General features: G+C 42.9%; 1 protein-coding gene across 1 annotated transcript in view; it reads right to left on the bottom strand.

Annotated features, from left to right (window-relative positions):
- ADGRV1 (adhesion G protein-coupled receptor V1) overlaps positions 1–14,092 on the bottom strand; it is a 1,990,932-nt gene that overhangs the window by 1,111,327 nt on the left and 865,513 nt on the right. The window contains exon 58 of the mRNA XM_085632468.1: positions 3,684–3,863. Within this exon, the coding sequence (XP_085488594.1) occupies positions 3,684–3,863 (180 nt within the window). The remainder of the gene's footprint in view (positions 1–3,683; positions 3,864–14,092) is intronic.

Here is a 14,092-nt window from a genome sequence, read left to right as displayed (position 1 = left end):
TCTCCAGCATCCTTTTTGCTTTTTTTTATTACACTGGAAGTCAATATAATTTAATCTGTTATTTTTTAATGTACAATTTACTGAAGTGCTTAATAAATATCATCCTAATAGTTCACCTTGCAAAGAAATTGATTTGAAACCCTGCCATCAACTCTCTCTAATAAAATGTTCTCTACTAAATACAGACTCAACACATATAGATTGAGTGAATTCTTTACATTTATGAAATGTTTACTCATAAAAAGTATAAAAAGTATTACTCACACCTTTCCAATTTACTCTAACACTCAGTTATAGAGCCTTTGTATTGTATCATCTCTGAGGGTAAGTTTGGCTTTTAGAGAACAAGTTCTTAAACATTTGTATAGTCCAGCTTATATAGGCAAAAAGCAGTATTGTTTATGGCTTGAACAACAATCCATTCAAGGCATTAAATGTTTTGAGGTATAACTAGTTAAAGGAATAAAAGCTTTAATGCCTTGATTGTTTTTTTGAACATTTATTTCCAGCTAGTACTACATTTAGTAAGCCAGCATTATTTGGTGATTTCTAGTATTTCATTTTAAATATGCAAAATACAATCAGAGTAGAGTGATCAGGCAATTCTTTTTATGGTGGTTCTCAACTCTTTATAAAAATATCCCCAACAGTCCAATCAAATACTTATAAAGAATGGAAAAAAGGTCTGTAATGATTCTGAAGTCAGCTATTTGAGTTTGCTTTTGCTTATCTTTTGAAAACTGTGGTACGCCCTGCGAACGGTAATATTACAATTTATGTGTAAGGAACACAGAATATCTGAAGCATTTATCTTATTATTATTATTATTATTCAGATTTGTACAGCACATGGCTACCCAGCCAAGGGTTTACCAGCGATAAGCTACAATAAGGTACCAGGAAAAGAAATGTGGCTGCTGTTGATGGCATGGTTTAATAGAGCCAGGTTTTGAGTTTCCTACAGGAAGAAAAGAGCAAACAACATGATCTCAACTGAACCAGAAGAAAATTCCATAATTTTGGGTCTAAGAGAAGAAATGCTCGACCTCCCTGTCTAGCTCTCTTTAAGGTAGGTGCAACTGCAGGGTCCAAGTTTCTTGAGTGTAAGGAACACCTAGGAGTATATGGCAGCACCAAAGATCTTAAGTAGGAGGGACCAGAGTTGGAAAAGTATTTGTGTACATAACACAAAGCCTTAACTTGGATGCAATGTTCAATAGGAAGCCAGTGCAGTTTGTGCAGCAGGCTAGCAGTGGAATGAAACTTGGGGGGGATGCAGTAGAAGTCTTGCCGCTGCATCCTGCAATATTTGAAGACGTCTAAGCAGATTCTCCATCACTCCAAGATACAAGACATTTCTGTAATCTAGCCTCAAATTCTCCAAGGCCTAAATGACAGTTTGATGTGCCAAAAACGGACGACACCCCAAGGTGTTTTGAGCTATCTCAAAAATGCCACAGCAGGTGGCAGCCACCATAGAGATCTGATGACTTATAGAAAGACTTGTGTCCAGCCAAACACCGAGATATTTGACTACAGGGACAAGTAGGGAGCCCATCACCTCAGCCTAAGGATGCAGGCCCCACAAATGGGGACGGTTTCCCAACATCATCACCTAGGTCTTGTCCCCAATTAACTTCAGAAGTAGGAGTTCATCCAGGAGCAGACTTGAGTAAGACAACTGTGCAGTGTCACTGAGCATATATTCTCCTGGGAAGACAGGAAGACAAAGATCTGGGTGTCATTGGCATAGAACAGAAGTATGAGGCTATGTTTTTAAACCTAGTCTGCAAGAGGCCTTACCTACAGATTAAAAAGAAGAGGGCTGAGGGTGGAGCCCTGGAGAACCCCAAATGGTAAAAGGTGTGACTTGGACTGGTGCTGATGAGAACCCACTTGGAAGACCCGATCCTAATTGAAGGAGCTCAGCCAAGCCAGGGCCAAGTCCTGAACCCCAATGGCCTAAAAGCTAAGTGGGTAAATCCAATAAGGATGGGACATGCTTGCTAAACACTGCAGGAGGGCAAGGTTCAAGTGGGGAACCTGACTTAACAGCGGTAAGCAGGGATTTAAAAGTTATGGGATCAAGGGGCTGAAAAGCGCTCAGTGAGCAGGCCTGACGAGCTGATACTGTAAAGATTTGAGCTCCATCGGCGAGAAGAGAGAGGAGTGCAGATCCACAGACTAGTAGTCTACAGTTGGGAGGAAAGTGGGTTAAATGTCAGCAACCTTCTTTGAGAAGAAAGTGGCTAGCTCATCACACTGAGACTGAGTGAGAGAGACTGCTGGAGCTATGGTTGAATGATACGAGAGTGATTTAACCATTTGAAACAACGTTTTCCAGCAGTTTTGAGCCATACAGATTTTGTCACAAAAAAGGTGGCTATGTTTGAGTAGCAGATTTAATGGTTGTCTTTTAAAGCCTGCTTGTAGTTTTCTTTAGCATCTACACTGTACGATTTCTGCCATATTCTCTCAAGGGATTTGCAGTACATTTGACGTCAGAACACACTGAGTTTGACAAGGGCGGGTGGTTGGATTCTAAAGTCTGATTCAAAGCTTCCGCATTAAGCTTGGACCAGTTCCTGCCTGAGGTTATGGACTGGATGATCCTTAACCAATACTCCCCTGAGATAACAAGAGAGAAAGGAACTGCAAAATGGTCAGACCAGGCTAAAGGTAGAGCCTGACCTGCATGCAGGTTCTTCTCATTAGAGAAAATGGGGTCGAACGAATAGCCAACGTCTTGGGTAGGACCATTATTGGCCAACTAAAAGTCCAGCGCCATGAAGTCCTCAATAAGCGAGGAGGTGATGCTGCAGGACCTATTATCCAGGTATATATTAAAGTCTTGAGGAATTGTGATGCTAGCACACTTCACAATGAAGAGAGACAAATCATCTATTAAACTGGGTCTTAAATAACTGGCCAGTTCTCGGGCCAGTGTATCAAGGCACCTGAAAAAGTAAAGTTATTAGAAGAGAAATAATAACGTTTCACGGTCTGGAATAGAAAGCTTCTCTATTTTCCAAACATATAGTGATTTGAACATAGGCGCAATGCTCCCCCTCTTAGGGTCTAGAAATCAGGGGGCAGAGCAGGGGCGTAACACAGGCCCAAACTCTCAGGCCGGAGAGTTCCTGGTTGAGCCCAGAGGGAGCCCCTCCAAGTACCTTGCAGGGAGGCCCTCTCAAGTTTCGTTACACCAGTGGGGCAGAGCAACGACAATAGCTGGGGTTGAAGCTTCATTCAACCAAATTTTGGTCAGAACACCTTGTCTGGAGCATGATCAATAAAAAAGTTGAACAGCTCAGATTGGTGCTTCCTTAGTGACCGGCAATTAATATTAAAATATTTAAAATGAGCAGCATTACATAGATGCCGGTCATCATTGATTGAATGAGAGCAACAGCCTGTGGCATGTATTTTCAGTGTAATAAAAGTTCAGAGAAACAGTCAAACTGTGGTAGAAGGAACCTGTGGAGGGGCAATTTCCTTCAGCGTCTTTGAAGAAAGAGGAGACTTGAGTCTGATGAACTGTATATTGGAAGAGCCACATGTTCACTATAACTATGGGAATCATCATTAGTAATTAAGATTGTTAGTTTATGTTCCTAACATTCATAAGTTACAGAGCAAATGTAACAATCTGTCTGTACTACCTGTCAATCTTCAGACACTTACCACTCTCTCTATGAATCCAAAAACTCCCACAGGCGAATCATTTGGTGGAATATTAATGGTCACACGGGTTTCTACTCCAAGCCTGGCTCCTCCTGTTACCTTCATTAAAGTAACATTGAATATTTCAGAAAATTCAACTGCATTGTCATCCACTATGGAAATCTCTATAACAGCAGCACTCTAAATCAGAAAAAAAGAGAGATGAAATTTAGAATGTGTATTCTTCAAACGCTACTCACTTAGGGAGAGATACAATGAGTTATGGCGGTTTCTTAAAGTACAAAAATGTTGATTTATTTATTTAACAAAAGTGAACAAAACTTGCCATTTCCTGAAGTTATTTTCAACAAATTGTTAGAATGCTAACATTGTTACTTGCTTCTACAGTTTAAATCTCATTGCATGCTTTCAGTAAATTTAACACATACAATTAGTAACATAGTGATGCTAGTGTCACTTTAACTAGGGAGATAGAGTGCCTCATTATGTAAATACCATTGGCATTCAGACAATATTGCTTCACTGTGATAACCTCTATGCCACAGGGAAAATGTTGACAGAAATTGTGTTCATTATTTAGAATTAGAGTTAAATTTGAAAGTGAATCGAAACACTATCTCAATATCCTAAGATCGCAGATTTGCTTTTCCACCTCTTGGAATTGTGAATGGACATGAGGTATTTGGATACATCCACTGCAATAGGAAGATTTTATTAGTGGCAAATGACTTTTAAAACATGTTTTAACTGGTGTTATTGATTTTTATGTGTGTGTGGAATATATATTGTGTATGTACTTCGCTGTTGCAAATGCAATCAACTAAATAAATATATTTTTGACTGACTGACTTGTGGCACCTTTCTGTTGGATGCTAACGATTCTGCTTTGTTTCACATAAGTCTCTGCCTCCAACTGTGAGCGGGAAATTTCCAACCTTTTATAGCCAGAAGATCGGAACAACCATTGGTAATGTCAATGCCTCTGCCTTGCACTGTGAATAGATACCTTTAACACTTTGTGAGAAACCTAATCTATAATAAAACTCAATTGCACAGTGTATAACTGTCCAACATATGCTACGGTTTTGTACTGAAATTAGGCCTTGCAACAGATGGATGGGGTTGTAAAGTTTGATGTTTTGAGGGTCCAAGTAGTGAAATAGCAGGTGACATCTATAGAGTGAGGTTCACTAGCAGAGCTGTGGCTGAGAAATAGCAGGTATTGCTACAGAACTGAGGTTGAGGTGCAGTGACACATAGGTCAGACAGTCATCCTTGTGGGCTAGCAGAAGGTGCTTCAGGATGTTTACAGGCCAACCTGTACGAGAATCCTAATTTTTTAAAGGATGGCCGTGATCAAGAACTGAGGAGCACTGACATTGAGTCTTTAGGTGCACTGGCAAACTGTGTGTGACTTACTGTACTGGAAGCAATAAAGATTATCCAATAGTGATTGAGGTAAATCTGCAGAACTTGGTTAGTTTACATTTTACAGATTCTTTTTCTCTGCCCTTCTCACTGAGAGAGAATCACAGAACAGGACTTGTTCTTTTCAGGAAATGAAGCATGATGCACACGAATATCTTTAATTAGCTAAAAATATTGCACCCAAGTGCCACATATCTTATTTTCACTGTAAAATGAGAATGCCCCTCATTTGTTTGTAGATCTTGTGAATGTACGACTTAATACATACATTGTTGTGGTCGATGTTCACAATATTGAAAGACATCTCACAGCAACACAATCATGCACTCATTCACTGTCTTAGCAAGCAAAAGCTTACACCAACTCACCCATGACCCTTGCTCATGTACTCACTCAAATCTGTGTACTCAAACACATGAAAAGTTTAACTTCAGTATACACTGATTGGCTGGATGTGCAAAGAAGTCAAGTTGGTGTAGGAGACAGGGAGGCGATCACAGCAGGAGAAGAGGGCTTGTGATGTGCTTAATGAGCCTAGACCCTTCTATCCTCATCAGTCTGGGTTCAAAGGTAGGTGATGGGTAGAACAGTGTGTCCCACTTCCGGCTACACATTAACAGTAGCCATGTGTTGAGTAGGAGGACAAGTGATGTTAATATTTTACCTCAGCTCCTGCTGTGCACAGAAGCTAGTATCTTATCAATCTATGTAAATCAGAGGGCAGGTACAGGGGGAAAGCTGAGGGGGACCAAATGCCCTGGTTGACGGAGGCACATGACAGAAGGGACTTTTTCATTATTCATATAGGCACTTTCAGTGTGTAAATGTCTGCGTTTCCACATTTTTGTGATATTGCTGAGGAGGCCATAAAGGAGGGAGACGAAACGTATCGATCATTAAATTATGAAGAGTTCCCCAACCCACAATGATATAAGATATAAGGATTAAATCAACAAGGAACCCTTGGGACTGTGATCTGACGCAACATCCCCGGTTAGGTCTGAAATTGGATTGATGGAACTACAATAGGGTGGACTCCGTTTTTTAAATGACCTAGGAGACACCTCAAAACTTAATTATATACAAAGGACCGACATTGAACTATGGGTCATTGTCTGTACAGTAAATATTTGTGTATGGATTTAATTTTGTATATCTGCATTAATTGATAAGTGTAACTAAACTGTAAATCTTCCAGAAGGAAGGTTTGTTCTTCTTACGTATATATCAAACATTTTACCTCACTTAAAATGGTGTGAACAATTGTGAAATACGAGGCTGTGGACATACAATCCACTCAAAGGAAAAACAGTAGCCTGTTCCAGCTCTTAAAATATGCTCCTAAATCTACTTATTGTTGAGATGAAAATCTTGCACACAAAAAATAACGTGTTTTACATTTTTGCTTTTTTTGAAGCATTGTATTGTGTTGTAATTGCATTTATATGGTACTTCATTTGCAATTACAGGGCAAGGAAGCATATAGTCAAATGAGTAGGACATCACACAATGGGGGAGTGTTGAATGAAAAAGTGTTGTATTTGTTGTGAAATATTTTGCTGTATTTCCTGAGTGACCACAGTGGTGCTCTTATCTTGTCATTCGTTGCCGCAAAAAATGTGTTATGGTACAAGAAGGATCAGGCAACCTCGAATCATAATTAGTGGACAACTCTGATATACTCTTTTGGATCATCCACTCTATTTCTTGTGAGTCTTGGATGGAGAGAGATGGACAGATAAATGTCAGAGATCTACTTGGATGCACCGCATTGCATTTATCTCTAAAGGAGTATCAATATAGGATGTATTATTACACTACTCCAACCAGAGGTGTAACTTAGTCAACGAGAAACCGGGTGTGAACCTCAAATTTCCCAACAAAAAATCAGTGGGCTGCAGGGTGAGGGGGGGAATTGGTTTGAGATGGACTGTTTCCATGAGGAACAGGGTCAGTACTGATTTGCATTAGGAAGGCATCTGTCTAGAGTGGCACAGTGGGTGAAAAGCAATGGGTTGGAACTGGTTAGACTATTTGCAAGCGTTCATCACATCAACTTTTGGGTGTTTGATTGCCAGGAGTATGCCTGGAAAAAAGTAGTAGATTTGCACCCATTCAAAAAGTACTTCTATGGATGCAGATTTCATATACTTTGGGTAAGCAGTCTGTTAGACCTGGCACCAGTGGTGTGGGTCTCCCCTGCATTTTTTGCTTTTGCCTCCTGTGTTTTTGCTGTGTGTTGGACTCTGTTTTGCTGGTCTAGATGCTTTGACCACCTTGCCATTACTGTTCAGTGCCAAGGTGCAAATTATCATTGTGTAAATTGTTGTTATGGATTAGTGATTCCATGATTGGCATATTTCATTTACTAGTCAGACCCTAGTACAGTGCACTTTGTGTGCCCATGGCCTGTTGAGCTTGCCTCCTGTTCTGAAATCTCAGGGACACAGGGACTTAATTTCTCCTGTCTCTCTGCATCTGGAATTGTTGTTTTAACTGCCACAGAAGGAAATTGCAACACCGACGCCGGAGAGCGATGCCGTAAGCTGTACCCAAGCCGTGGGCACCACTCGTGAAGAGCACGATGCACCGCCGGACTTGTACCGTAGGCCCGATGTAATGGAGCATGGACTGGATACAGCAACTAAGTTAGGCCCGCTGAACAAGAGTACCTTAAATCCTGGTTGTGGAGCATTGTGAGATCCTGCTTCATAATTGCATAATTCAGAGGCAGTTCTGAGGAACTCTGCAGCTGCAATGTGAGGTCCTGCATTGTCATGAAGGTTGCCATCAATTAGGGTCATGCAATACAAAATCCTGCATGGAAGATACGCCCTGATCCAGCAGGTCTGAAGAAGCTGCATGGCTGCGATGAGGAATCTTGCGTCATCGTCAAGAATCCTGTCAACGCAGGGCTTGTGATATAAAGGCCTGCTTTGAGGATGTGTTACACTGTGTTGGTTCTGCTTAGAAGACAACAGCTGGCCTGGAAGTGCACTTTCTGGCCCACTTCCAATGGTGGAACCACTTGTGTAGGACGCACAGCAGACACAGTCCAGGTGCGGGTTCAAGGTGGTTGGAGACTTTTCTATCCTTAAGGCTATCATCAGGAGGCCAGCCAACAAGCCCTTGGAGTCACTCTGGTGGTCCTGGGTTCAAGATGCAGATCAGTCTTTCTTGCAGAGCAGCACAACAGTCCTTCTGAGTCTTCCACAGGTCCAGAGGTGTACTAAAGAGTTGGGTCTGAGGGTCCATTATTTATACCTGGTGCCCACTTGGTAGTAGGAGAAGGTTCTGGAGGTTTCCACCCCGAGGTGTTTGGAATTTTCTGCCTCCCAGCCCTGAACCCCACTTGTCTGGGGTCACAATAGACTAGTGGCAAACTCTTTGTGAGTGTGCTCATGCAGGGCTTTTTTAATATGCAAGTGTGATTGGTGGCTTTTCTCCCCCTCATCAAGTCAGAGATGGCCCATCCTGTCAACACCTATTCTAATTTGTCTCACTGTCAGGAGCAATATACAAAGATCAACTGCCAACTACACCCAGTCATGTGACCCAGGAAAAAGGCTGCAGGCACCAAATTTACAGGGACAAGAAAATGCCAACTTTTTAGAATTTTGGCATAAAATCCGAATTTACTAATAAATAGGGTTTTAAATTCCAATTCTTTAGACACCAAACTTGATATTCCTAACTGTCCCCAATTGAAAGTTGTCACCTAATAAATGTAATAGGTTAACCCAATGTTATCCTATGGTGGAAGTAGGCCATGCAGTAATGAAAATAAATTCAACTGTGTTTCACTACCAGGACATTTAAAAGTTTAGGTACATGTCCAACCTTTTAAATAAATTGTGCCCTGCCCTATGGGCTGATTAGCGCCTACCCTAAGGGCAACGTATATGTGTTAAAAAGGAAGGTTTAGGCTTGGCAAAAAGTTTATTTTGCCAGTTCGAAATGATACTTTAGAACTGCACACACAGGCTGCCATGGCAGGACTGAGACTTGTTTAAGGCGCTACATAGGTTGGTGGCACAATCAATGCTGGTTAGAAATTGAGTTTCTGGTTGGCTAGGGTATGCACCTAAGCCAGACAGAACCCATCACTCTAGTCAGTGTAAGGGAGGTACCCATCCAAGATAACCCCTGCTCACCCCCTTGGTAGCTTGGCCAGAGCAATCAGGCTTAACCGAGAGGCAATGTGTAAAGAGTTTGCGCAACACACTTACAGCAGTGATACAATGAATCTACCACAAAAAGAGACTCCACATAGCATTATATAAAAATAAGTTTCTTTATTGCACATAAACATAAACCGAAACATCCTAATCATACAAACTGTGCATTCTATGCCAATCCTGAGTCAGTATCCATTATCCTGAGAATGCAAGAATTAAAAATGATGCACACCATAACATCAGGGCGTGTATATGGAGGAACACAAAACACAGGTACTATGCATGTGAGGCAGCTACTTAAATAGCACTTGTTGACATAAGCAAGGCAAAAATGACAAACATTAGAAAATGCTTTGCACGAGAGGCGACTGGAGTAGCGCGGGGTGACTGAAGACTATCCTAAGCAAAAGACACACAATTGATGGACGGAATGCAGAACAAATCAAAACATTCACCCTCAGTCAAGAGATATGGCTTAAATCCATCATTCTTTTTCTCACCATGCCACCCCAGTTTAGACCTGGCCATATACAAATCAGTCTTGACCCTGTGCCTTAAGGGAACAGTCCAGCCCGAACTGCCAAGCCAGGTCCTCCCTGGACCAGAAACAAGCATCCTAGGACCGCGTTTCGGGGTTTCACCCCTCTTCAGCCAGGATAGCTTGATTACTGTGGCACAGTGAGCCCAGGACACCCACGTCTGGGCATACCTGGCGCACTTAGGGCAAGAAAGCAAAAGACAGACAATTGATGGATGGAATACAGAACAAATCAAAACATTCACCCACAGTCAATAAATCTGGTTTAAATCCATCATTCTTTTGCTCACCATGCCACCCCAGGTTAGACCTGGCCATATGCAAATCAGTATTGACCCTGTGCCTCATGGGAACAGTCCAGCCCGAACTGCCAAGCCAGGTCCTCCCTGGACCAGAAACAAGCATCCTAGGACCGGTTTCGGGGTTTCACCGCTCTCCAGCCAGGATAGCTTGATTCCAGTGGCATAGTGAGCCCAGGACCCACGTCTGGGCATACCTGGCACACTTAGGACAAGAAAGCAAAAGACACACAATTGATGGACAGAATGCAGAACACATCAAAACATTCACCCCCAGTCAAGAGATCTGGGTTAAATCCATCATTATTTTGCTCACCATGCCTTCCCAGTTCAGACCTGGCCATATGCAAATCATGGGAAGAGTCCAGCCCAAACTGCCAAGCCAGGTCCCGTGCTCTCCATGCCACTGGAATCAAGCTATCCTGGCTGAAGAGGGGTGAAACCCCGAAACCGGTCTTAGGATGCTTGTTTCCAGTCCAGGGAGGGCCTGGCTTGGCAGTTCGGGCTGGACTGTTCCCATGAAGCACAGGGTCAAGACTGATTTGCATATGGCTGGGTTCAAACTGGAATGGCATGGTGAGCAAAAAAAACGATGGATTTAGGCCCAGATCTCTGTACTGGGGTGAATGTATGACATTGTTCTGCATTTTGTCCATCAACTGTTGTTTTTGCATTTGCCACCCTGAGTGGGACGGGTATGCTCAGACGTGAGTCCCGTGCTCTCCATGCCACTGGAATCAAGCTATCCTGGCTGAAGAGAGTTGGAACCCCGAAACCGGTCCTAGGATGCTTGTTTCCAGTTCAGGGAGGACCTGGCTTGGCAGTTCGGGCTGGACTGTTCCCATGAGGCACAGGGTCAAGACTGATTTGCATATGGCTGGGTTCAAACTGGAATGGCATGGTGAGCAAAAAAACGATGGATTTAGGCCCAGATCTCTGTACTGGGGTGAATGTATGACATTGTTCTGCATTCTGTCCATCAACTGTTGTTTTTGCATTTGAAGACTAGCCTAGGCTGCTGAGCAGGCACACCTCCTTCTGGAGACCTACAGTCTCGCCCAGCGAGGGCCAGAGCAGAGCTGCGACGGGGGAGGCCACAGATGTGATGCGCTGATTTGTGAGGTCTGATTCTGATCTTCGACCATGATGGCACAACTAGGAGTCCCCTCAGGATCGTTGGCAGTGCACCTACAGAGCTCTGCCGGGGCAGGCCGCAATCCGGTGCACCATGCTAAGTAGGAACTCAGGACTCTACTACAGGCACGATGCTGTCAATTGCGAGTCAAATAACTCACGCTGTACCACATGAGCACTCAGACAGTGAGGAGCCTGGAAAGTATGTGAACACACATGGGGGCACAGCCAAGTTTGTGGCCATAAAATGCTCACCACAAGCTGATCATAAGGAAACAGCACAAGGACTGATTCTAGTGAATATAGAGTGATACAACATGCGCTGGTACAAGAGAAGCCACAAGTAAGACACAGCGCTCCCAACATGCTGGGGCTCCTCTTAGGCACTTGAGAGGCACAAGCCAGCCCAATGAAGCCAGTAAACACTAAGGTGGTTCCTGAGTGCACCCAAAGAGGGAGCAGCTGGCATCAGGGCAACAAGCAGAAAAACAATCCTGTGAGTCCTTTAGGTACCCAGCAGATAGCAGGGCAACAACAGAAGAGCAGTCCACATGAGTCCTTTGTTAAGCACAGCAATCCTTCTGACACAGTTCAGTCCCAGTTCCCAAAAGTGCTCTACAAATGTGGGGTCAGAGCCCCTGTACTTAAACTCAAAATTTCTTTAATCTGGGTGAAATTCAAAAGAAGCCTTAGAAGTGCACAACACCTCCTTTCAACCCATCCAAGGCTCCAGATGTCTGTAGCGGGTAAGTCAGCTGTTTGTGGGAGGGCTGGCCACAACCTATTCAGGTGTAGCCGCGAACCACCTCCCTCTCCCCCATCCCAGGAAGACTATCAGTATGCAGATGAATGCAGATGTATCTCCTGTCACATCCACCCCTTCCTGAATTGTGGCAGTGTGGGAAGTATGCACAAAGTGCAACTGCCACTCAGGCCCAGACGTAGATTGATGTCAGGTTGCAAAGTACAACAAGTCATAAGCACAGAGAAACACCCACTTTCTAAAAGTGGCATTTTCAAAATAGTAATGTGAAATCCAACAATGCCAGCAAACAGGATGCATCACTACCATTCTAAACATACCAAACATGGCAACGTTACTCTTTTCAGATCAGGGATTACCTCTTAAAAATATATAAGGGGATTTCCAATGCTAGCATATGAGAAGAGTAGGCCTCTTAGCAGTGAGAAACAAAATAAGCTGTTTGTCACTGACAGGACATTCCGCACAATAAAGGCACATGTCCTACCTCTGACTTACACAGCACCCTGCCCATAAGACTACCTATGGCCTACCTTGGGGGTGACCTATATGTAGGAAAAGGAGAGTTTAAGGCTTGGTAAGTGGTTTTAAATGCCAAGTCATTGTGTCAGTAAACTGTTCACGCAGGCTTGAGACAGGTTTAAAAGGCTACTTCTGTGGGTGGTGTCGGCGCTTCAGGCACACTAGTAGCATTTAATTGACAGGCCCTAGGTGTATGGGATACCACTTTAAAAGGGACTTACATGTAAATTAAATATGCCAAACCGGTGTAAACCAATCAGACCATGTTTAAAGCAGAGAGCACATGCACTTCAGCATTGATTAGAAATGGTAATGTGCAGAGAGTCCTAAAGCAAACAAAAATATGGTCAGAAATTAGGATGAGGAAGGTAAACAGTTTGGGAATAACCCTGCAAAAAGGGCCAGGCCCAGCAACGCTGCAGGCCCACTAGTAGAATTAACTTACAGTCCCTGTGTACATGTATTACCACTTTAATAGAGACTTGTAAGTAAACTAAGTGTGTCAATTGGGTGTAAGCCAGCATTACCATATTTAAAGGAGAAAGTACAGGCACTTTAGTGCTGGTCAGCGGTGATAAAGTGCACAGAGTCCTAAGGCCAACCAAAAAGAGATCAGCAAAAGAATGACGATTAAGGCAAAACGTTTGGGGGAAGACCGCCCTAAGGCTGACAGGTCTAACACAGATCCAAAAAACAAACAACTTAAAACATCTTAGTGAAATTAGAATGATGAGAAAAAACAACATACGCCCCTGCTCTTCCCATCTAAGCTGTGTAGTTCTCCCTGGGAACTCATGAATGCAGTCTCATGCAACAGAAGGCCTTGAGTCCCTGCCATGAGCTTACTTATTTTAAATGTATTTCCCCTGCACGGACTCTTCATCTACTCTACAACAAGAAGCCTTGATGGTAGAGTTGTCAGAAAAGTGCATGTGGGCAGGGCTCCATGTTTCTAGTCCTCCACTTTTACAAAATTTGTTATCAAGTGACTGATGGCCCCATTTACTAAGCCCGAGTCGCAAATAGAGATCGGGGTTTCAGGCGAATTATTAGGGTGAGACAAGCGATGGGTCTGCTCTAAGAGCCCATGCCAGAGGCAAGCCATGACAACGTTTGGCATGCATATCGTGCAGCAAACATAATGCAATAATATGATACAATATCTCTTTAATATGTGGAAGTGTTTCGCCTTAGAGCATCAGATTATATTACTGCATATTTAGACATTTACTGAAAGTGATCGGTTTAAGAAATATCCATGTCTCGCACTTCAATGGCAATGCCATGAGTTAACTAAAAGGCAAGTCAGTTGCTATGTAAACCCTAAACGTGGCCTAGATTCTTATTATAGATGAAGCATCATTACAATCTATTAAATGTAATATAAAAGGGACCTGTATACCACTCATCCATAACTCAAGTATTTAAATGTGAGCTCATATGTGATAATAAAGAAAAAGGAGGCTCCGTGAAATAAAATAGGATCACACAATTTGAACAAGCAGGGAAGCCATATTGATTCTAGGCTATCTGGTTTCATATTTTAA

The sequence above is a fragment of the Triturus cristatus genome, chromosome 2_1, assembly GCF_964204655.1.
Source record: "Triturus cristatus chromosome 2_1, aTriCri1.1, whole genome shotgun sequence".
NCBI classification, from domain to species: Eukaryota; Metazoa; Chordata; class Amphibia; order Caudata; family Salamandridae; genus Triturus; species Triturus cristatus.
The sequence above is the reverse complement of the archived record's forward strand: the minus strand, read 5'-3'. Positions and strand labels throughout refer to the sequence as shown.